The sequence below is a fragment of the Nicotiana tabacum genome, chromosome 20, assembly GCF_000715075.1.
Source record: "Nicotiana tabacum cultivar K326 chromosome 20, ASM71507v2, whole genome shotgun sequence".
Taxonomy (NCBI): domain Eukaryota; kingdom Viridiplantae; phylum Streptophyta; class Magnoliopsida; order Solanales; family Solanaceae; genus Nicotiana; species Nicotiana tabacum.
Genome location: NC_134099.1, coordinates 104,494,624 through 104,519,436, shown reverse-complemented (window position 1 = coordinate 104,519,436; position 24,813 = coordinate 104,494,624). Strand labels below are relative to the sequence as shown.

General features: G+C 36.4%; 2 protein-coding genes across 2 annotated transcripts; both read right to left on the bottom strand.

Annotated features, from left to right (window-relative positions):
• Positions 1-5,103: 5,103 nt before the first annotated feature.
• LOC107827477 (putative xyloglucan glycosyltransferase 12) lies at positions 5,104-9,138 on the bottom strand. The gene is made up of 5 exons (XM_016654619.2): positions 7,617-9,138; positions 7,078-7,386; positions 6,598-6,888; positions 6,382-6,495; positions 5,104-6,285 (listed from the first exon to the last, which is right to left on the bottom strand). Exons 1-5 carry the CDS (start codon positions 8,337-8,339, stop codon positions 5,656-5,658), a joined length of 2,067 nt encoding a protein of 688 aa, XP_016510105.1. The 5' UTR covers positions 8,340-9,138; the 3' UTR covers positions 5,104-5,655.
• A 2,903-nt stretch (positions 9,139-12,041) lies between these two features.
• Positions 12,042-24,491, bottom strand: LOC142174482 (uncharacterized). The gene is made up of 15 exons (XM_075240282.1): positions 24,471-24,491; positions 21,886-21,956; positions 21,195-21,273; positions 21,055-21,117; positions 20,357-20,497; positions 19,452-20,058; positions 18,384-19,325; positions 17,415-17,891; positions 16,851-17,000; positions 16,020-16,254; positions 15,676-15,908; positions 14,012-14,043; positions 13,871-13,933; positions 13,011-13,075; positions 12,042-12,102 (listed from the first exon to the last, which is right to left on the bottom strand). The coding sequence occupies exons 1-15, from the start codon at positions 24,489-24,491 to the stop codon at positions 12,042-12,044; spliced, it is 3,240 nt and encodes a 1,079-aa protein (XP_075096383.1).
• Between the last annotated feature and the right edge of the window lie 322 nt (positions 24,492-24,813).

Here is a 24,813-nt window from a genome sequence, read left to right as displayed (position 1 = left end):
TTAGGACTGAAAAAAATCAGGTGTCATGCGGAATCTAGCAAAGCAAATCTTGAATGACGATAAATCATACAACAAGAGAAATATACCAAAAGAGACACAAATATTTAACGTGGTTCGGTCAACTGACCTACGTCCACAACGGAGATGAGCAATCCACTATAATAAAAAAAGAGTATAAAATATCGAGAGAACAACCTCACGAAGAGGCAAACACAAGTGACACACTAACACTTGTCCTGTAAAGTTCTCCCCCTAAACACGACTCTCAAGCCCCCTATAGCTACATTGTGGATGCTACTGAATGAGAAGGACTGATCTTCAATTTATAGAACTCCAAACCTTTTCCTACAAGAAAAAGGACTAGCCAAATATAAGAGAATTATAATTTCCTTCTACAAAAAGGAAAACCCAATTAAGGTAATTATATTGCCCTTCCCTTCAACAAATAGGAAAACCAAATATGGTAATAAAATTATGGCAAACACCTAACAATTTTCCCCCTTGGCTGGAATTTTCTGACAAAATAAACTTGATCCACCTTCTTCACATAGCCTTCAACAGGTCGCATCTCCAAATCTCCACCACAAAGTTTGTCTCAACGTGCGTAGCACACCGGTCAAATTTCTCAGAAAAAAATCACGATTATCGTCAAATATGTTGCGGCTAGAACTGAACCCGCCAAGATGAACCCGTCTTGAACCTCGCTCTGTTACCACTTGTTAGGACCGAAAAAATCAGGTATCATGCGGAATCTAGCAAAGCAAACATTGAATGACGATAAATCATACAACAAGAGAAATATACCAAAAGAGACACAAACATTTAACGTGGTTCAGTCAACTGACCTACGTCCACAACGAAGATGAGCAATCCACTATAATAAAAAGAGAGTACAAAATATCGAGAGAACAACCTCACAAAGAGGCAAAACAAGTGATACACTAACACTTGTCCCGTAAAGTTCTCCCCCTAAACACGACTCTCAAGCCCTCTATGGCTACATTGTGGATGCTACTGAATGAGAAGGATGGATCTTCAATTTATAGAACTCCAAACCTTTTCCTACAAGAAAAAGGACTAGCCAAATATAGGAGAATTATAATTTCCTTCTACAAAAAGGAAACCCCAATTAAGGTAATTATATTGCCCTTTCCTTCAACAAATAGGAAAACCAAATATGATAAAAAAAATTATGGCAAACACCTAACAATATTTTCATAATATTAAACAAAATATAAGGAATAACAACTGAGAAGACATAAAAATACATTCACATTGTTTATGTATATATGTCATACAACCTTTTTTTCTTTCTGTGAACAAATATTTGTGGTTCGACAACTAGTACAAATAATATATAGTAAAACATGAAAAATTTACGTCAGTTCTCACTTTATTATGTGTCTAAGAGAGAAAATGCAAAACATATATAAACAGCGGCGGATGCAAACGATTTGACAAGAGATTCATTAAATTTTCAACAAATATTAAATATGAATAATGTACAATTTTAAAGTACAATAATATCCATTTAAGAACATCACAGGCGGAACGTATTAAATTTAATCCTGAATCGGCCTCAGTATATTAATTTGATTTTTCCTCCAAAATTTTCCGTCAGTAATTTTAATTCAAATTGTATAAGAAGTGCATAAAATACCTTCTTTCCTTTGATATTCTATCAACGAATATGACAACTTGCATTCTTTTCCTTCTCCATATTCACTACTGACAACTACTAAGAATTTCGACTATTTTTGCAGAGTGCATTTAGGGAACAAAATACACAAGTATCATGTCTCAAACTTGAGAACGTTCCTTGGCGAGTTTCTGACTCTAGTTCGCTTCTTTCTACTACCGATCTTCTCCTGCTGTTGCTACTGGATATAGACGAAGTCCTTTTTTCTCCCTCAACGATCTTGAAATAGGTAGTTGTGACAAGTTGATAACACTTTCTTCCCTCACACTGCATGAATGCTTACATGAAAAAACAGACATATTATTGTTCTTTTTCTTCATCCCAAAGTACCCGAAATCATCCTTGCTTAAACCACCCAAAAACTTGCCTTTTCTTGAGGTTTTTGTGCACTCTTTATATGCTATCAAGAATGGATCATCATCTTGTTTCCTAAAACCCCTTCTTGATGAACTTTTCAACGGCGGCGGCCGCTGATAAAAACACGGCGGAGGAGGAATTTTTATGTCATGAAAAGCTAATGCCTTTGTTTTTTCAGGTAGTTGCGAAAGATTTGGTGAATTTTGGTCTGCAGCATAATCTTTTGTTGGTATCACCTCATTCCCTTTGGAATATTGGACCTTGTTCTTGTGACTAAAACTACTCATATTTTGGAACAAAGTGAATGTAACAAAGTAAGCCTTGGGTAATTTTGAATATATATTGAAGAAATAATGAATAAGTTATGGATTTATAAAGAGACTCTTCATGTACTTTATGCCCTCTAACGGCAAATCATTCCTTTTGAAGAAATAAATAAAACGTGAAGGGAAAAAGTGTGTAAATACAAAAAAGTTTGGTACTCAAAAACTACCAACAGAAAAAGATGATGATGGTGAAGAAAAATGGGGAAAAAGATTAGCAAAACGCATTAGTTCTATAACTTCTTTCCTTGCATTTTTTTCAGTTCCACGTCAAGATAAGGAGTACATCGAAAGTATGACCAAAGAAGAAGTTAGGAGAAACATGACAAACACTTACACTTGGTTCATGCGAAGATATTTTAATTAGTTCAATTTATAGCATTTCTGTGCAGGATAAATTTAGGAAAACATACTTCCTCCGTTTCAAAAAGATTGGTATAGTTTGGAGTACGAGAGTCAAAGTACTTAACATAAAATTTATATTTTCGGAAATTACATAAAAAAATTTATAAGTCATAATAATTCAAAATTTTATAAAATATTTGAGAAAAACGTGGTCAAAGAACAACCTCGTAAACTTCCCAAATAGTAATAGTGCCAATCTTTTTGACACGGATGAAGTGTGTATATATATTGCAGACTTATATTACGAAGAGGACAATTACAGAAAAAAATTGGTGGGCTTGCCTTGTGCTTTGGGGTAATTAGGCGGCTATATAATATGCTTACATATGTTTTATTACTTTGGTATATGATCTATAGAAAGTAATTAAAGTAATTATCCATTTGGCTGTGTGATCTAGTCAAAATGGTTAATTAAAAGAAAATAAATTGGCATGAATTTCTTAAGGATGAAAAATTATAACGAAATTGAAATTTTAAAATTTGCGTATAGGTGATTGCTAATTCTCTTAAACTTTAAACCACAACATATTTTCCAAGTTTTTTTTTTGTTGTTGTTGAGAAACTGTGTCCCTATTATTTTTAAAAGTAAAATAAATATCTCATAGGCACCCATAATCAAACGAAGATTAATTATTAGGTGGGAACCATCGAGGGGCATGATTGTATGGTTGGAATCTTCACTCTTAATCATTTGGGAATGAAGAGCCTTTCAATAGGCAATGATGTACTTATAAATAGGTTTAATCGACGTGAATTCAAATTAGTTAAGGTTAGTGAATTTTGAATACCGAATACTAAACGAAATTTTAAAAAAAAAGTAGTTGGGGCAGATCAATATGGTGTAAGTTAATAGTTTTTAATTTTGTATAAATTACAATTAGAAAATGCTATAAAATAATAGCAGAAAGACATTTCTAACTGACTAATTTGTTGATTGTCTAGACATGAAGAAAAGAACAGAAAAAGGTAAAGGCAGTAGAGCACACCTAATCGTTTCTCATGCTTAGCAGCCAAAGCATGCCTACTTCTTGTATTGATTTTTCTGAAGGTAACCAAGCTGAGGCACTCTTCAATCTAATTACATTCTAATTAATTGAGTTTCTTTTCTATTATATTTTCATTTGACCACCTAGTAATTCAAGAACCAACCTAGGAAACCCCTTTCAATATATTCCTTGAAAGAATGAGCATAAAGTAAGAAGACTATCCGCCTGATTTTAACATAGGAAGCGGTTTATCAATGATATGGCCCGGAGATAATATTTTATTCGTGTCATTTTTTTCTTCTTTTCATTGATATTCCGCTTCCTATGTTAAAAAAGAAAAGAAGAAAAAGATGACACCCGAATGAAATATTATCTCAGGGCCGTATCATATGTTCTTTACGCATAGTAAAACCAATATTATTAATAGTCTTAATAGTAAGAGTATTTGTCTAACGGCTCAGATATGTCCGCTCCCTCTGACAACTGTCCAATTTTTTCATGGTGAAAAACCTTTAGTGAGAGGGGCACAAATCACAAATGTTAATGAGTAATATTTGGACATTTTTGCCTTTTATTGGTTGGTATGCAAACAAAGTCTAATATTGATAGATGAAAAGTTTGGGAATCTACATGTAAGGTGTAAATATCTCTTAAAGATGTAAGACCTTTTTGGGAAAATTATGCAGGTTTGGCCCAAACCGAACAATATAATATCATGTTAAATGTATCTATAAGCTGGTTGAGCCCAACAACTGGTATAAAAGCCCAGGATCGGGATGAGTATGACGATGGCAGATTGATGGCATGAGGCTCAGTTTACTTCCCCTTACGAGCTCAGAAACGCACACAAACAAGAAGAAGTTAGTAGTGGACTTCGTTTGCATAAATACGTGGATCGTGGTGACGGGCTACGTGAAACTTAATTTGACAGGGGAAGATTGTTGGGTGTACAAATAAAATCTCACATTGGTAGATGAAAAGAGTGGGAATCGACATATAAGATGTAATATCTTAATAGTCTGAGGTCTTTTGGGAAAAACCGATAATATCATACTTTGAGAGTATCTGCGGACTGAATGAACCCCAATAGTATTTACATAGAATAGAAACCCAGATAGGAGGGTATCTTGCAAAAGCCAGAATTTGCTATTAATAAGAAAATTTATGGAAGTCCCAAAAACTGCATCATTTGGCAATTCTTAATAAATGACAAAATTTTGAGAATGCAGATAGAACTGATATTTTTGCCTAAAAAAATAAAATAATAGATATAGCTCACATTTAAGATTACAGAAACTAGACTGCAACAGGCAGCCCCAAGGCACAAAATCCGGTGGAAATGTATAGTCCTTTATTTACAAGACATAAGTTTTCGCTACAAGTGCTAGGAGATATGAATTCTCTTCATAACTATAGAATTCTCAAAGAGAAATGAAAAAAGAATGATTTATGTGTTGTGTAGAAATAATTAAAAGGTGCATGTTGCTATGGTGTTTAAGTTTCACTAATTATGTGCTTAACTTTCCACAACAAATTCTTCTTACAAAAGAATATGCCAAAAATAACAAATGAATCCATAATGTAAAGAAATTAACAGGACAGAAAGAGGGGATGGCCTTAACCGTAATGGTGAACATTATCACCATTCTTGATGGATTTCTCCATTCAAATTATGTTGTGCGCAACTTGCTCTTCTTCATTGAGTTGGTATTTGGGGTTCAAAGTTCGGAGGAGAGGCAATATCGCCATCATCTCTCCAGAACTTAGCTTCCCCAGCTAATTTTCCCATTTACATACCGCGCCATGGCCAGGCTCAGCGTATTGTCTTCCGATTTGACAGTTCAGCTGAAATAAATATATCCCTATGAAGCGTATCCGTATTGGACTAGTCAACCTGTTCACCGATCAAGTCTAGCCCGACAAGCAGGAATGATATCCCTTGAAACAACAAGAAGTAAAAGTGGATTCCTTGAGCTGATAGGAGGCTCCTCACTGAAGCTGTCAACAGCAAGAAAGCCAAGGCCAATTCTTTTGTATATATTCTGTTATGCTTCTTCTTCTTCCGCGAGGACTTTCTCTCTTTCTTCTTAATTTCCTCCTTCAAGTCTCCCAAATTAGGCTCCGAAATACCTCTTTGATGTTTTGGTTTTCCCTCAACCAACAAGGAAAGGTCACCCTCAGAAGAACGTCCTGATTTCTTTGTTACAACCCATTCGTACGCGCTTCCAAGTTGGAAAAGCCCTGAGATCATTGCATTGAACTTGGTCACGGACATAGTGTTTTCGAAGAGAAGGTATGGCACAACGAAAGGGAAAGATTTAGGGGCTGGAAGTATATTGAGAAACGACATGGTGGCAGGAATGTAACAGACAACCCATGTCGGGAGTGTAGCCTCAGGAATGAACATGGTCATGGGGAGGATTATACAAAATAAGGTGAAAGAATAAAATGGCAGTATCAGCTTCCTTAGAAGGAAGAAAAGAAATATCAAGTTTCCCTTCTTCCAAATGCTTATCTGCATAAACAAAGTTAAAAACATAATATAGTCAACAATGTGCTAATTATCGTACTAGATGGATATTCTTCAAATGCAATGAAACCAAGTATATACATTTGATTCAATAATGGCAGGCAAACAAAGACGGAATAACTGCATTGGCCCTGAATGCCATCTATGTTGTTGCTTCCGATATGCTTCGTATGATTCTGGTAATTCACACTGGCACTGAAAATCCAAGAAAGTCTGTCAGATTCAAACGAAACAGATACTTGCTAGAAATAATAAGTGACCAAATATCGGTGAACAAAGTGTCTTGCAATGAAATACCTCTACATCATTGAGAAAGATGAATTTCCACCCGTGAAGATGTGCCCGAACAGCAATGTCCATATCCTCAACTGTTGTCCTCTCCATCCAACCACCAGAACCTTCTAATGCCTTAATCCTCCATACTCCAGCAGTACCGTTAAATCCAAAGAAATTCAGAAAAATGCCATTCACCTGTTGTTCCACTTCAAAATGAAATGCCAAATTAATAAGCTGCAGTCTTGTTAGAAGATTTTCCTCCTTGTTCACAAACGACCACCTTGCTTGAACCAACCCTAGGTCCTCATTATCCTATAATTCAAAATCAAAGGAAAAAATTAATAAAACAAACTACATGATCATATTCTAGACGCATAAATAATGCATCAACTGATCATACATACTGTACACACAATGTGATTCTATACGGAAGACAATATACAGGAAATGAAGATCATCACATGGAGAGAATCAAGCTTGGAGCTGGAGTGTATTGAATACCTTAAAATAAGGAACGGTTCTCTTAAGAAAATCAGGTGATGGCTGAAAATCTGCATCGAAAATGGTAACAAATTCATAGTCTTTGACATAGCTGCAATTCATGGCTGACTTAAGATTGCCAGCTTTGTAACCTTCTCTAATCACCCTATGACGGTATACAATGTTTGCACCATCCTTCTGCCATTTATGCACCTCCTCTTTGATCAACGTCTGAGTCATGGAATCGTCAGAATCATCAAGAATTTGAATCAATAGTTTGGATTTAGGCCACTCCAAACTGCACACAGCTGCAATGGATTGCTGATAAACCTGATACCAATTGCCACCAACACTCAATTTCCAGACCAACAATAAACTTAGAATAAGATTTGACACAACGACGACCACAACAACAACAACAACTATTCTTCAATCCAAACTAATTAATTTTAGCTATATGAATACTTAATATCGATTTCGCTCCATTTGGATCCGTTTCATTCCAATACTCAATAATTCCACAACATAAAGAAAATTAATTTGAAGAAAGAACAAATTACCTCTTTTTCATTACACATGGGGATTTGAACAAGAACCATGGGATAGTAACCACCACCATCACCAGCCTCAAGATCCACTAGACCGCATTTCAAAACTGGCCTAACATTCTTTATCTTTATCCAGAAACAACCCAAACACAGGATTAACCTATCCAAACTCTGGATAAGAAACAGGACAATGCACACATTGGCCAATAATTGAAGAGGGGGAGCAAGATATTCCACCCTAATTAAAACCCACATGGAATAAAGCGAATCAAACACACCCTTTACAGCTAATGGATTAGCCAATGTGTACAAATGCTGAATTTGAAACTCTGAAGCACTAAAGTGCCAACCTTTATAATATGCAGCTATCTCAAAACCTAACAAGATTAAAGATAACCAAAGGAAGACCTTTATACAAATATAAAACCGGCTATTAACGGTAGAAGAATCTGTTCTTCCGGTGGCAACACGGCGGTGAATAACAGAGCCAAGACTGAACAATGCAGAGGCAATTGAAGTTAAGCAACCTGCTGCTTTATGTGCCTTAAGAAGAAGAACCCATGTGAGCTGTTTTGCATTCTTGTTTTTCACCTTTTCACCTTTTGTTAACAGAAAATCATCATCTGATGGACTTTGTAACTCAACCATGGACCAGTTATTTGGGTTCTCCATTTTCACCACCACAGGGGTACCCCTTTGAATTTCTTTACCCCACCAGCTAAAGGATTGTGCCATCTTTTATGCCTTTTTGATGAAGACCCTCTTGGAAAATCTGGCCTAAATGTGTTAAAGATTGAAACATTGGGTTGATTGTAGCTCAAATGTGTTTAAAGAATGAAACTTTGTGTTGATTTTAGCTCAAAATGTGTTGTAGAATGAAACTTTGGGTTGATTGTAGCTCAAAATATGAAAAGGTACAAATTCTTGCCCAACAAATGCTATGATGATACCATTGAAGAGACAGTGCAAATGTAAAAGAATGATATTTACGTGGATATCGATATGGATATATATATAGAGAGAGAGAGAGGGGGACCAAAAGGGAGAAAACTCAAAAAGAATGAAGAGGCTATGATTTGGCAAGAAAGTAGGAAAGAGAGACAGTACTTTTCCTTGAATTACTCACAAATTGTAATAAGGGAGAAAAAGTGTGAGGAAAAAAATAATAGAATGTTGTTGTTATGGTAACAGCTTATTAACACGTCTTTGATTCTGATTCCAGTCTTGAAAAGAATGGAAAATCAAAATCAAAAACAAGAAATTCAATAGGTTCTTCCTCTTGTGATGGCTTATGAATTGGATTAAGGTAAGAAATCCAGTTTTTTTTTCTTTTTTTCTTGAAAGAGGTTTCTACCTATATATCAATCAAATATATATGTATCTATGTACATACATATAAAGAAAGTGGTAACAATAGTAATTTGGAAACAGATAATAATTACGCATGCATGCGCTTTTGTTCTTATCAGACAAGAAAAGAAGGGTGGAAGGAGGATGAGATAAAATGATCCTATCTATAATCTAATCATCAACCTTTTTCATTGGCAAAGACACAAGACAGAAAAAAGGAGTAAAAAAGGAGATAAAATATGTGTTTGAGGTTTTCCTTTATTTAGGTTTTTATTAACAAACTCATTATCTTTAAGAAGAATTTTTCCTTTTTTTTTTCTCTCGCTTTTTGTTAAATCATGGTAGTCATTGAATGGCTAATGACAAATTGCTTGCAGTGAAGTAAATAATAGAGAATTGAAAATGTGCAACTTTTTACAAACTTATAGTTTTTACGGGGAAAATTCTTACTCACATATAATGTCAATATTATCGTATATAGTTAAGTGATAAACCGAAATAATAATACATATTATTTAACCATAAATAAACTAGTGCAAATTAAAACAATTTCCGTCATTATAGATTGAATATGGCGAAGAAAAACATAAGTCGAATTGTAATGTCATAAATTAAAAGCACTAATCTCATTGCCATAGAGAGGGAATGGTCATTTCAGAATTAGTCAATTTTCTATTTCGTCTTAACCGGCTTGTGTTTTTAATTTGTTGGGTGTTTTTGACTAATTTGCTTCTTTCACGCTTGGCCAAACAATCACGCATAAAACCAGAACTCGCCACGTCATCATATGAATCTCAAAAAATTTAGTTGTGGGAAATTGGTGTAATGATATTTAAACAAATTCTTTTCTATAATATTTCAAAAAAAAGTAAAAAATAAAAAATACTTGAGTTGCCATGAGAAAAGTGGAGCTATATTTTGTTGAGAGAGCTGGATTACATTAGAACGAAAAAAGTCTGGAAAATATAAAATCGTAACACACATAATTATAAATCTAGGGTTATTCGGTCTAAGCGATACAAATATTTAATCCCACTATAAGTTCTGTATTACTTGTACTGTTGTACATTAGTTTCCAGTATAAAAGCTTGCATTACTAATATATATAATCTCCTATAACTAATACAATTTGGCTTCTGGTATTAATAAAACACTGCACAAATTAGCATAGTTTAATACCCAAAAAAAAAGGAAGACAAACTGATCAAATAAAAGAGTAAAACTATAGATGAGACAAATGAGGCTTGCTCAGTTGGTAAAAGCACCTCCACCTGTGACCGTTAGGTCCTGGGTTCGAGTCATCATGGAAGGGAAATGTGTAAACACTGTAGATCCTCCAAATTTGGGAGGGGTTTAAAAAAAAAAAACTATAGTTGAGTTTTTAAAGTTGGCACTATAAAATTTTAACAAACTTAGAAAATATTTTTATAAAGGTACAACAAATTTAAATACTTTCTATTTAATTTAACAAAAGTTTATTAACCCTAAGATATTCAAATATTTTGTTACTACTAAGAAGCTGTTACTTGCAGAAAAAAGAAAATCGAAAAGATTTCTAAATGCTAAACTAATAATTAGTGAAAAAAGAGCTATACACTAAAGTAGAAAATTTAGTTAAAATAATTAAGCATTAATAATAAAATTAAACTAACAGATTATAATGATTTCAATAAATATACTTGCATGTTTTATCAAAATTTAAGAAAGAAAGAACCAAAATTTACTTTGTAGATAGGTTTATTTAATTTATTTTTTAAAGCTGATTAAACTATGAAATATAGTTTTTATTGTATTCAAGCAAAGAAAATAAAATAAAATAGAAAAAGGACTAGGAATAGAACATGAGAGTAATATTACTATTTACTATTTAGAACACTACTAAGCAGGACTTCGTCGTCCGCTTCCCGGGGTAAAAAATAAAATTTCACCCTGCGGACTATATAATTGGCTAACTGGTCCACAATAAGGCTATACTTTGGCATTGGTCGACTAAAACTCTTGTTCAAGAATATGACGCGTGCCCCTTGAGTTAAATGTTGTGCATATAATTACCTTTGTGCCCTTCTTGTACAAATCGCTCATCTCTTTACGCTTTGCGCATTCGTCTTCAAGTATTCTCCGACGGCATTCATCTTATCCGAACTCGGTGGTACAAATTTGCGATTTAGTTTCTCTTCCCATAGATTCATTTACTGTTAGATATTGAGTTAAATTTGAGAGTTCTCTGTTGCCAGTAAATTTCTTTACTTTCTATCTAGAAATTTTAGAATTAAGTGCGAAAACGTATTGCACTTATTAATTGACCAGTTGGGTTATCGCCTTCTGCAATTCCTTGCTTTCGGTCTCGTTTCTGCTTGTGCAATTGTTATGTACTATTTGTTTTATTTTGGTCAAGAGGGAACCAATAGCATGATGACGAGTATGGACATGCCGCTAGCATGGTGGCACTTTGCTGGACATACAAAGTTGCTTCATCGTCTAACTGGTATGTACTATCTATAAAATGATCAGAAATAAATCAAATAAGAAGTCGTCCATGTTGGTAAAATGGTGTTGTTGAACCATTATAGTCACCTTTGACGTAGTTTCTTTCTCTTTCCCGGAAGAAAAGTTATTCACTTTGAGTATGTTCTTAGATTTCAGATGTCATGTTTATATTTTTTTGGATATTGAAAAGTTGGCATTCGTTTAGGTGAGTTATAGTTTTATACTCTCTCTTCTATACATTGGATGGCATAGAGAAGTTATGCCAATTATTTTTTGCTGCATCTTGCACCTTGGCTTATTGTGATATTGTATTTTCATCAACCCATTAATAGAAGTGTCATTCTCCAAATAATATTTTATGTAAAAGACCGTTAAGTTGAAAAGAATGAACCTTCGTTTAGGTTATTTGGAAAATTCTTTGATTTTTGTACGGCTATTATATTCAAGAATAATTGTGGCTGTGTTGTAATATTTTGCTCGTTTTTGACATCAAATTCTCCATTTAACTTGTGTACTTGAACAGTAATCTGATGTGCTTTGGTGACAAAATTTGCTTTCTGAAATTTACTATCCAAGAGATGAATTTGTGTATGTTTGTTTTCATTGAACGTGAAATACGTCAAATTCTTGGACAATAGAGTTGTAATTGTTAATTATAAAGCTGTAAAAGTTCATTATCCAAAGCCACACTCTGATAAAACAGATAGATTTCTGGTGGGGCAAACAATGGTGTTGGGGATTGGTTTTGGGCAATCACAAGATACCCTCAAATTATTGCAATTTGCTCCTTCATTAGATGTGAACATGTACTGGTCAAACATGATGATAACCTTCTCATAAAGTACCCCTAATTACTTTTAGTTTAAAATTTATTGTTCAAAACAGGATTATAAAATCTGATACGTTATACAAAGTTATTTAATCTTTCTCCTTTTACACAACTGAAAGGTCGCATTGACTTTTGTTACCTTTCTTTTAAAAAAAAAAAAAAAAAAAAATGGGGGCCAAGGCAGTGAATTTTAAACGAACAAGCAGTTTGAGAAGTAAATGTGATATATTTGCTTCCAACAAGAAGGAATTAACCAGGTTTTGCATTATCAAGAAGGGTAAGCTCCTCAGTCCATAATCCTTAAGTGGGAGTTTCCTCATAATAGGGAATCGATATAGCCATATTACGCAGGGTGAAGAGAAATAAATTTATCAAGCTAAAACTAAGTATATATATTGTCACGACCCAATTTACCCTCCGTAAGACTTCGTGACGGCACCTAGTCCCTACGGCTAGGTAGGCCTAATATTGCGAAAAAACAACGAATTTGAAAACATAAATCTAAATCACTAACATCAACAGTAAAGAAGTAATTGAGAGAAATGCCGCTCGGGATATACAATAACTACTCCAAAAAAAAAAAGAATACATACAAAATTTTCCCAAGACCCGGAACATCATAAGTCACAAGCTCCTACGAATTTACTAAAAGTTTTATACATCAGTGTTTAAAATAATAGAGGAAGGACTACACAAAAGATAGAGGGGGACTCCTAGATCTGCAGACGCGGCAGATGTACCTCGAAGTCTCCGTAACAACAGCAGATGCACAACTAATAGCGAGGCTGGAATGATGTACCTGGATCTGCACACGAAAACATGTACAGAAGAGTAGCATAAGTACACCACAACGGTACCTAGTTAGTGTCAAGCCTAACCTCGGTCGAGTAGTGACGAGGTCAGGTCAGGGCCTACTGATATATATATATATATATATATATATATATATATATATATATATATATATATATATAAAATGAAATATCCCAGTAAAATAAAGACTGAAATTTAGCAAGAAGGAAATCACAGAAACATATTAGCACAGTGAACAGAAATAGCAACAGGGGATCTCCCGAGATACCGTCTCGTAGTCCCAAAAGTAAATGTGTAGAGGGATCTCCCGGGTTACCGTCCTGTAGTCCCATAATAAATATGCAGGGGGAAGAATATCGTTTTGTAGTCCCAAAAGTAAATGTGCGAGAGGATCTCTGGGGATACCGTCCCGTAGTCCCAAAGTAAATATACAGGGGGATTGTCACGTCCCAAACTACCTCCTAGACGTGATTGGCAGGTGAATCCCTTTTTCTAACATTTAACCATTTACACACAAACATTGAGAGAAAAAGTGCAAGTCTAAAGTATTATTAATAATTAAAGAGGTAATGATTATCGCCCACTACTTTAGTCAATTGATAGTAAAAACTAACAATCACTCAAATAAACAAAACTCTAGTCCAAATTCCACACTAAGACCATGGAGCATCTAACAGAGTAATATGAGTTTTATTGACGGGTATGCAAACCCCAAAGAAAAAGAAATAACTAACACGAGCTAGGTAAGTATGAAACGAAAGCCTCCACGAACAATGCGGTGGCTCACCTCAGCAATAGGATCCACTCGAACAAACTCGTCAGCCACTAGCTCTATCTCCTGCAACGGTATCTACACATAGATGCAGGTAAGGAGTGAGTTATACGTAAATATAACTAAGTAAGATCCTCGACCCTCCACTTTAAATACCTCTATAACAAGTGTTAGAAAATACAAACACACTGCAACACGAATGATATAGTAAATATGATAATTATACAATAACTCACTATATGTGTATCAACAGAATTATTAAGAATTAACCAACAAGGATACCCACTAAGGACTTATCATAATTGCACAGAAAGAAATTTACCAACACACCTACGAGTCCACAACGGCACCACAATGCCTCAAATATGTAACAGAGCATACACAATGCTCGGGTGATGTACAAAGGCAAACACAATGCCCCAACATCATGGTGCGCAGCCGTATCAAACTTAACATCATGACACACAGCCGTATCGAACTCAACATCATGGCGCACAGCTGTATCAAACTCAATATCATGGCGCACAGCCGTATCAAACTCAACACCATGGCCCACAGCCGAATCAAACTATAAGACTCAACCTCATAGCGCACAGCCGTATCACACTATCAAACAACTTATAAAATAATATATTTTTTTCTTTTATAAAATAATATATTTGCGACTAGTCTAAGACTACTGACTCTGCCAAGCGCATGCTTGTCCCAACACATGGACCAGGCAGAGAAAACACACTTTCAAAATGGATTTTAGAAAAGCAAGTATTAAAGCTTAAAGTCTCACTTACCTCACTAACGGAAAGTTCCCCAACCTTGCAATGTCTAGAACACCAACCAAACGACCTTCACTACCCTCAATCTATCCAAAATATTTAATAACACCTCCTAATTAGTCTAAGTAAATAATTTTCATTAACTTTAGGACAAGTCAAAATTAAGGTCAACCCTCGGTCTAATTAATAAAATTTTGTACCCAATTAAATTTCAAATGCGGAGCAGTGGAGAAAGCCGAAACAGTAGTTTCAAAAGTCTGCCACAGTGCGTGTCTCGTGTCTCTAACATACTTGATGTCATTATTTAATCATTACTCCAATCATGACATACTATTAATATACAATGTGTTTTCTAATTAAAAGAAGTGTAAACAGAAACTATTATCAGCAAATTTTCCGCCCCCTACACAATTTCACTTCTGTTAAATTCATCGATCATTACAAAATCTTTATGCTTCAATCATTATAACATTTAATGATGACAACTCCTCTACAATATATGGAATACGTAGTACTATTAGAAAATTGCATACCTGATTAGTTGTTTTTTTTTTTTTTTTTTTTTTTTTTTTTACTTTTTCCCAGAAAAGATACCACACATAGTTAGATTATAAAAATCAAGTTGCAGCCTTCCACTGATAAACCTTGCGCCGTCACAGATATATCATACGTTCTCCAGCAACCTTTTTTTTTTTCTTTTTCCCCTCTCAAGGAACCAAATATACTACAGTATTTTATAATTCCTTATGCCCTACACGTGACTGCAACAAGAGTATGGGCTTGGTCCATTTTTTTTTTGTTTTCTTCTTCTTTTGTTTAATAATCTTAAGTGGAGTTACAAAATTAGCCACTGGCCAATTATTTTATACACTGTATTATGTATTATTATAAATTTTCTACCACTAACTTAATATTTGACCCAATAGCTATAAATAAAATTATTTTTTCTAATCTCACAATTTATAAATATATATAAAATACTTTCGGGTTATTACATTCTCCCCCACTTAAACAAACGTTCGTCCTCGAACGAGTTAGAAAGTGTACCTGATATTTCAAACAACTGAGGGTACTTTCTTTGCATATCTGCTTCAGACTCCCACGTAGCTTCCTCCGTTGGATGGTTACGCCATAATACTTTCACTGAAGCAACCTTTTTCGACCTCAATTGTCGCACTTGCCTATCAAGAATAGCTATCAGACTTTCTTTATATGTTAAGTTCTCATCAAGCTCCACATCTTCTGGTTGAATCTTATGACTATCATCACGGACATATCTTCTAAGCATAGACACATGAAATACGGGATGAACTGCAGACAACCTCGGAGGCAAGGCAAGTTTATATGCCACCGATCCGATTCGATCTAAAATCTCATACGGACCAATATACCTCGGACTTAGCTTACCTTTGCGCCCAAATCTCATGACACCTTTCATAGGGGATACCTTCAAAAAGACTTTTTCTCCTTTCATGAACTCCAAATCACGAACTCTTTTATCTGCGTAGGATTTTTGTCTACTTTGAGTTGTCCGAAGTCGTTCTCGTATCAATGCAACTTTCTCCAAAGCCTGCTGAACCAAATCCGGACCCAATAGTTGTGTTTCACCAGGTTCAAACCATCCAACTGGTGAACGACACTTACGAACATATAGAGCTTCAAACAGAGCCATCTGTATACTCTACTGATAGCTGTTATTATAAGCAAACTCTACCAACGACAAATGATCATCCCAATGACCACCAAAATCAATTGCATAAGCTCTAAGCATATCCTCCAAGATCTGAATAACACGTTCAGATTGTCTGTCCGTCTGTGGATGGAAAGTTGTGCTCAACTCAACCTGAGAACCTAAAGACTTCTTAAATGACTTCCAAAATTCAGTAGTAAATTATGCACCCCGATATGATATTATAGAAATAGGCACACCATGAAGCCAAACTATCTCACGGAGGTATATATCTGCTAGCTGTTCTACAGTATGAGTATCTCGTACTGGTATGAAATGTGCGGACTTTGTGAGTTGTCCACTATCACCCATACTGAATCATGTTTCTTAAAAGTACGTGGCAACCCAACTACAAAATCCATAGTAATCCTTTCCCACTTCCACTCAGGGATAATCAAATTCTGCATCACACCTCCTGGTTTTTGGTGCTTATATTTTACCTACTGACAATTTAAGCAACTAGTCACATATTTTAGAATATCATACTTCATACCTTTCCACCAGTACAATTCACGCAAGTCTTGATACATTTTTGTAGCACCTGGATGGATAGAGTAACAGGAGTTATAAGCCTCTTCAAGAATCAACTGCTTTACATCACCCACCATGGGGATACATAATCTACCATGCCATCGTAACACACCTTCATTATCAATAGCAAATGACTTAACACCACCATTTCACACTCGATCTCAGAGTCTAACTAGACAAGGATCTTCAAATTGACGAGCCTTGACCTGTCCAACTAAGGATGAATGTGCTACCAAACCCGCAAGTAATCTGCCTGGCAATATATGATCAATACGCACACCCTGATTGGCTAATGCCTGAATATCCATAACCATTGGTCGTTCTTCAGTAGTAAATCGGGCCAAGCTACCCATAGACTTTCTATTCAAGGCGTCTGCCACCACATTCGCCTTTCCCGGATGATATAAAATAGTAAGATCATAATCTTTAAGTAATTCTAACCATCGTCTCTGCCTCAGATTCAGATCTCTTTGCTTGAATATATATTGTAGACTCTTGTGATCAGTATATATTTCACACAGCTCACCATAAAGATAGTGACGCCATATCTTAAGTGCAAATACGATCGCAGCCAATTCCAAGTCATGAGTTGGATAATTCTTTTCATGGTTCTTCAGCTGTCGAGAAACATAAGCTACTACCTTGTCATTCTGCATCAGAACACAACCCAAACTAACTCGAGACGCATCACAATAAATGGTAAAACCCCCTGCACTTGTAGGTAGTGTCAAAATCGGAGTTGTAGTAAACGCGGTCTTCAATTTCTGAAAACTTTCTTCACACTCATTTGACCACCAAAATGCAACACCATTCTGAGTCAATCGAGTAAATGGAGTGGCTATCCTTGAGAAACCCTCAACAAACCTTCTATAATATCCGGCTAGGCCTAAGAAGCTACGTATCTCTGTAGGAGTAGTGGGACGAGGCCAATCTTGAACTACCTCTATCTTCTTTGGATCAACTTGAATCCCATCTCGTGACACCACATGTCCCAAAAAGGAAACTATATCCAACCAAAATTCACACTTTGAGAATTTGGCATAATGCTTTCGCTCACTAAGTGTCTATAACACAACTCTCAGGTATTGTTCATGTTCTACCCCACTTTGAGAGTAGACCAAAATGTCATCAATAAATACAATCACAAAATGATCTAAGAATGGCTTGAATACCCTATTCATGAGGTCCATAAATGCTGCAGGGGCATTAGTAAGCCCGAAGGACATCACTAAAAATTCAAAATGCCCATACCTGGTCTGAAACACTGTCTTGGATATATCCTCGATCTTAATTCTTAGTTGATGGTAACCTGGTCTTAGGTCAATTTTTGAAAAGTGAGTTGCACCCTATAGCTGGTCGAATAGATCATCAATACGTGGCAATGGATATTTATTCTTGATCGTCACCCTATTCAGTTGCTTGTAATCAATACACATTCTTATCGTGCCATCTTTCTTTTTAACAAATAACACTGGTGCACCCCAATGCGACACACTAGGCCTGATCAATCCCTTATAAAGTAGCTCTTGAAGTTGAACCTTTAATTCTCTCAACTCCGCTGGAGCCATACGGTATGGAGGACTAGAGATAAGTTGAGTTCCTAGCACCAAATCAATACTGAACTCAATCTCTCTCATCGGAGGCAGCCCGAGTAAGTCTTCTGGAAACACATTAGCAAATTCTCGAACAACTGGTACACTATCAATAGTAACATCCTCCAAGCGTGTATCATGAACGGTAGCAATAAAATCCAAACACCCATTATTAATCATTCGATGGGCTTTTACATAGGATATTATCTTTCCCTGAGTCAGAGGAGTTATGCCTTTCCACAATAAACATGGTTCTCCTGGAAAATCAAAACATATCAGCTTGGAATGACAATCAACTGAAGCATAACATGACACTAACCAATACATACCCATAATCACATCAAAGTCAGACATAGGCAACACTAGTAGATCAACTACGGTGTCCCTACTCTGAATAAATATCACACAGTCTCTATAGACTCTATCCATAGATATAGTCTCCCCTACTGGGGTCACCACAATATAAGGCACATTAAGAGACTCAACTTCTCGTTCTAAGTATATGGAAAAAGATGGAGATACATATGGATACGTAGAACCAGGATTAATAAGAGCGTAAGCCCCATAAGAACCGATAGTGATAATACATGTGACTACTGCATTAGATGCCTTGGCATCCTGTTTGGCCATAGCAAAGAATCTTGGCGGTCCACCTGCTTCCTGAGCAGTCTGTGCACCCTGTTGACCCTGTCCAGGAGCAACATGCGGGGCGGCTCTAACTGGGTGAGTTTGTGTACTAGTAACCGTTCTCTGCGGCTGTGGAGTAGCATGGCTAGTAGAAGAATATCCTCTTGGACAATACTTAACAATATGTCCTTTTTGACCACAAGTAAAACAAGCCCCATCTGTTCCAAAACAACGACCACTGTGATTTCTACCACAATTCGAACACCTCAAATGTTGACCTGACTGATATGAGCCATTATCCTTCCTCTGTATCTGCTGCTTCCCCTATTTAGCTGGATAAGTACTCCTAGAAGACTGCACCACTGACTCTGACTGAGAAGGTCTGGACTGCCCATGATTAAAACCACTCTTGCTCCCAGATAGAGCTCCACTAAACCCGCCGGCGCTACGAGCCCTTTTACTTTCTCGCTCGGTCCTGTCCTTCTCCTGATAGGACTCATAACGAAGAGCAGTGTCAACTACCTCTTTGTACGAACCACCTTGAACATCCCTAACCATAGAACCCCAATAACGATGCCCGAGCCCATCCACGAACCTCCTCACCTTCTCATGCTCATCTGCAACTAGAAAAGGTGCATAACTCGCTAAGTCAGTGAACTTAGCCTCATACTCTGTAACTGTCATACTGCCCTGACGCAGTTGCTCGAACTGACATCTCATGTCATCTCGCTTGCTTAGTGTAACGAACCTATCCATAAACATAGCTGAAAACTCTAACCAAGTAATAGGTGGCAACCCTGCTCGTCTACCTCTCTGAACTAAATTCCACCATGACTCTGCAGATCCTGAAAATAGAAAAGTGGCAAATTCCACCCCTCGAGTCTCCTTCAGCCCCAAAGTAGATAGTATCTTCTCACAACGCTGAATGAACTTCTGGGGCTCAATAGAAGCCTATGTAGCATTGAACTCTGGTTCTTAAGATCCTTAGACTGCCTGTATTTGCAACTGGCTGAACGACCTGTTGAGGGGCCATGTGAGGAGTTGCAACATGCAACTGAACTTGTGCTTGCGAAGTAGTCTGGGGAGCCGGAAGTCCACCCTGAGTACACTAACGCCTCCAACACATTCAACAACCTCACCACTGCATCTGCAGGTAAGGTAACAGTAGGCACATCAACTGGGACTGGTGGTGGAGCATCATGAACCACTTGTTCTTGCACTCGATCTGGCATAGTAGCTTGGGATTGACCCGTGTCACAACTTCAGGCTGAGGAGCATCCTGTCTACTAGTCTGAGCTCTAGTCTGATGAGCTCCAGCCTGACCACCACCTCGGGAAGCACCCTGTCCAGCACCACGTCTAGCAGATGAAGGTGTGCATGTCCTAGCCATCTGCGAAAGAAATAATTAAAAGTCAAACTCAAGTTATCTCAACACATGATCAAGGAATGAAAGAAGGGAAAATATCCTAAATGCTTAGTAGCCTCAAGATCATAAGTATGGGCGCCTACATACCCATGAGCAAGACTCTACTAAACATTGCTCTATGACTCGGGACTTAAAGCCTAAACTCTGATACCAACTTTGTCACGTCCCAAACTACCTCTCAGACGTGACTGGCACCGAGCTAACGCCACCTGCCAGGCGAACCCCTTTCTCTAATATTTAACCATTTACACACAAATACTGAGAGAAAAAGTGCAAGCCTAAAGTATTATTAATAATTAAAGAGGTAATGATTATCGCCCAATACCTTAGTCAATTGATAGCAAAAACAAACAATCACTCAAATAACAAAACTCTAGTCCAAATCCCACACTAAGACCATAGAGCATCTAACAGAGTAATATGAGTTTTATTGACGGGTATGCAAACCCCAAAGAAAAAATGACTAACACGAACTAAGTAAGTCCAAAACGAAAGCCTCCACAAACAATACGATGGCTCACGTCAGCAATAGGATCCACTCGAACAAACTCGTCAGCCACTAGCTCTATCTCCCGCAACGATATCTGCACAGAGATGCATGTAAGGAGTGAGTTATACGTAAATATAACCCTGTAAGATCCTCGACCCTCCACTTTAATACCTCTGGAACAATTGTTAGAAAATACAAACACACTGCAACACGAATGATATAGTAAATATGATAATTATGCAATAACTCACTATATGTGTATCAACAGAGTTATTAAGAATTAACCAACAAGGATACCCACTAAGGACTTATCATAATTGCACTGAAAGAAATTTACCAACACACCTACGAGTCCACAACGACACCACAATGCCTCAAATATGTAATAGAGCATATACAATGCTCGGGTGATGTACAAAGGCATACACAATACCCCAACATCATGGCGCACAACCGTATCAAACTCAACATCATGGCGCACAGCCGTATCAAACTCAACATCATGGCTCACAGCCGTATCGAACTCAACATCATGTCGCACAGTCGTATCAAACTCAACATCATGTCGCACAACCGTATCAAACTCAATATCATGGCGCACAGCCGTATCATACTCAGCACCATGGCTTATAGCCGAATCAAACTATAAGACACAACCTCATGGCGCACAGCCGTATCACACTATCAAACAACTTATAAAATAATATTTTTTTTCTTTCACAAAATAATATATTTGCGGCTAGTTTAAGACCACCGACTCTGCCAAGCGCACGCTTGTCCCAACACATGAACCAGGCAGAGAAAACACACTTTCAAAACGGATTTTAGAAAAGCAAGTATTAAAGCTTGAAGTCTCACTTACCTCGCTAATGGGAAGTTCACCAACCTTGCAACGTCTAGAACACCAACCAAACGGCCTTCAATGCCCTCAATCTATTCATAATATTTAATAACATGTCCTAATTAGTCTAAAATCTAAATAAATAATTTTCACAACTCTAGGACAAGTCAAAACTAAGGTCAACCCTTCGGTCTAATTAATAAAATTTTGTACCCAATTAAATTTCAAACGCAGAGCAGTGGAGAAAGCCTAAACAGTGGTTTCAAAAGTCTGCCACAGTGCGTATGTCTCATATCTCTAACGTACTTGGTGTCATTATTTAATCATTACTCCAATCATGACATACTATTAATACACAATGTGTTTCTAATTAAAAGAAGTGTAAACAGAAACTATTATCAGCAAATTTTCCACCCCCTACACAATTTCACTTCTGTTAAATTCATCGATCATTACAAAAATTTTATGCTTCAATCATTATAAGATTTAATGATGACAACTCCTCCACAATAAATGGAATACGTAGTACTATTAGAAAATTGCATACCTGATTGGTTGCTTTCTTTCTTTTTTTACTTTTTCCCAGAAAAGATACCACACAGTTAGATTATAAAAATCAAGTTGCAGCCTTCCACTGATAAACCTTGCGTCGTTACAGATATATCATACGTTCTCCAGCAGCCTTTTTTTTCTTTTCCCCCTCTCAAGTAACCAAATATACTAGTATTTTATAATTCCTTATGCCCTACACGTGACTGCAACAAGAGTATGGGCTTGGTCCATTTTTTTTTTATTGTTTTCTTCTTCTTTTGTTTAATAATCTTAAGTGGAGTTACAAAATTAGCTACTGGCCAATTATTTTATATATTGTGTTATGTATTATTATAAAATTTCTCCCACTAACTTAATATTTGACCCAATAGTTATAAATAAAATTATTTTTCTAATCTCACAATTTATAAATATATATATAAAATACTTTTGGTTATTACAGGGATCTCCCGGAATATCGTTCCATAGTCCCAAAATAAATACGCAGCTCAAACAATGGAGATAACAGCTACAATACGAAACCATACAGTTTAGATTAAGTACAAGTCAAGGAAGAAGCAGGAAATCCACTAAGCATGTTGCACAAAGTTTAGATAAGCATTTAAAACATGTAGACATGCTATTCTAGGCTAAACAGGACAATTACACATGCTAATATAACTCAATTAAAGTGAAACAAATTATTATTCACAGTGAAAAAAGAAATTTTACAATAAATAGCCCGTGTACGCACTCGTCACTTTACGTACACGACGCTCACATAACACAACAGTACCATTTCCTAAGGGGAGTTCTCCCACACAAGGTTAGGCAAGCCACTTACCTCGAACCAAGCTCAATCAATCGGTAACAATGCCTTTTCCACGAATATCCGACTCCGAATGACCCAAATCTAGCCAAAATTAATTACATATCATAAATATAATTATAAGAAACTAATCTAGTCAATGAAATCAAAGCTAAAGCAAGAAATTAGGAAATCGCCCTAAAAAGTCTCCCCAGGCTCACGTCTCGGAATCGGGTAAAAGTTACAAAATATGAACACCCATTCACTCACAAGTTCACTCGTACCAAAATTATCCAAATCCGATATCAAAATCCCAATCAAATCTTAAAACCTAGTTGAAGAACTTCCAAGGTTTTTTCCCAAATTTCTCACCCAAATTTCTTGATTGTCACGACCCAATTTTCCCTCTGTTGGCTTTCGTAATGGAACCTAGTCTTAGGGACTAAGTAAACCTGACAATTTCTGAATATTAAAAAATCTAGTAGCTTCAACATAGAAATCTTTATGAAATATACATCTTCCAAAAACCGGCGGTACAAGTCATAAGCTCTACAGAGTCCCGCTACAACTTCTAAACACGACTGTACCGAAATAAGTACAATATTATGAATATAAAATAGGAAAGGTAACTCTGAAGCCTGCGAATGCAGCAACAGGTTTACCTTGAGTCTCCATAGCGATGACCCGCACAACTACTAATTAACAATACCTGGATCGACACAAAAATGTGCAGAAGTATAATATGATCACACCACAGCGATGCCTAGTAAGTATCAAGACTAACCTCAGTGGAGTAGTGACGAGGGATAGTCAAGACACCTACTGGTCTAATAAATTGAACAAGTATAAGTATAGAAATGACAGAACATGATATCTATATAAAGGCTACGCGATGTGGCTAACAATATAGTAATTGCAATAAGGAAAGAAAACAGTAAGTAATAGCGGAACACCCTAATAAGAACACAAAAAAATGAACGAAAAATACAACCCAAATCTGAAATCACAGATACAGTAAAGACAGGTCATAACTCAGCAACTACGGCAGTTTTTACACCAGGTCTTAGCCAACAACTTCAATCAATTTGTCGAATCCTTCAAGTGATAAAAGTATTTTGAAATATACTTCCTTCAATTAAATATTTTTCAAAAATATTTCCTTCAAAATAAATACCTTTTGAATATAATCTTTTCAAATAAATATCCTTTGAATATAAGTCACCCTGTGACACTTCATTTCATAATCGTATAATACGGATCTCAATACCTGAGCCCTAACACTTGGCATCTTGTGCCCTCATCACACCTCACAATCATACAGACAACTCACGTGCCAAATAGAGCTATTCTCACAGTACAGGCAAATAAATAAGGGTGTGCATCTATACTCAGCTTTATCAAGAAGCCTCTTATCCGATAAGGGTACTTAGCCACGTGTATGCTTGTGCAACTGTCCTAACATAGTTCGTACCAGCTAGTAAGCATAAGGAAAAGAATGGACATCACATATAGTGTCTACACAGGAATGACATCAATGAAAGACAACAACTCAGACACGGTGATAATAACAAGGGATCTCCCATGATACAGTCTCGTAGTCCCAAACATAA

Excerpts from the sequence above, each read along its gene's own strand:
- LOC107827477 (XM_016654619.2), bottom strand. The coding sequence starts at position 8,339 with ATGGCACAATCCTTTAGCTGGTGGGGTAAAGAAATTCAAAGGGGTACC. Across the intron at positions 7,387-7,616 it reads CCATGTGTAATGAAAAAGAG|GTTTATCAGCAATCCATTGC; the intron begins GTAATTTGTTCT and ends AATTGGTATCAG. Across the intron at positions 6,496-6,597 it reads TCTTTCTCAATGATGTAGAG|TGCCAGTGTGAATTACCAGA; the intron begins GTATTTCATTGC and ends TTGGATTTTCAG.
- LOC142174482 (XM_075240282.1), bottom strand. The coding sequence starts at position 24,491 with ATGCCAAGTGTTAGGGCTCAG. Across the intron at positions 19,326-19,451 it reads AGTGGTGCAGTCTTCTAGGA|ATGGGGCTTGTTTTACTTGT; the intron begins GTACTTATCCAG and ends GTTTTGGAACAG. Across the intron at positions 13,934-14,011 it reads TTCTAACACTTGTTATAGAG|ATACCGTTGCAGGAGATAGA; the intron begins GTATTTAAAGTG and ends ATCTATGTGTAG.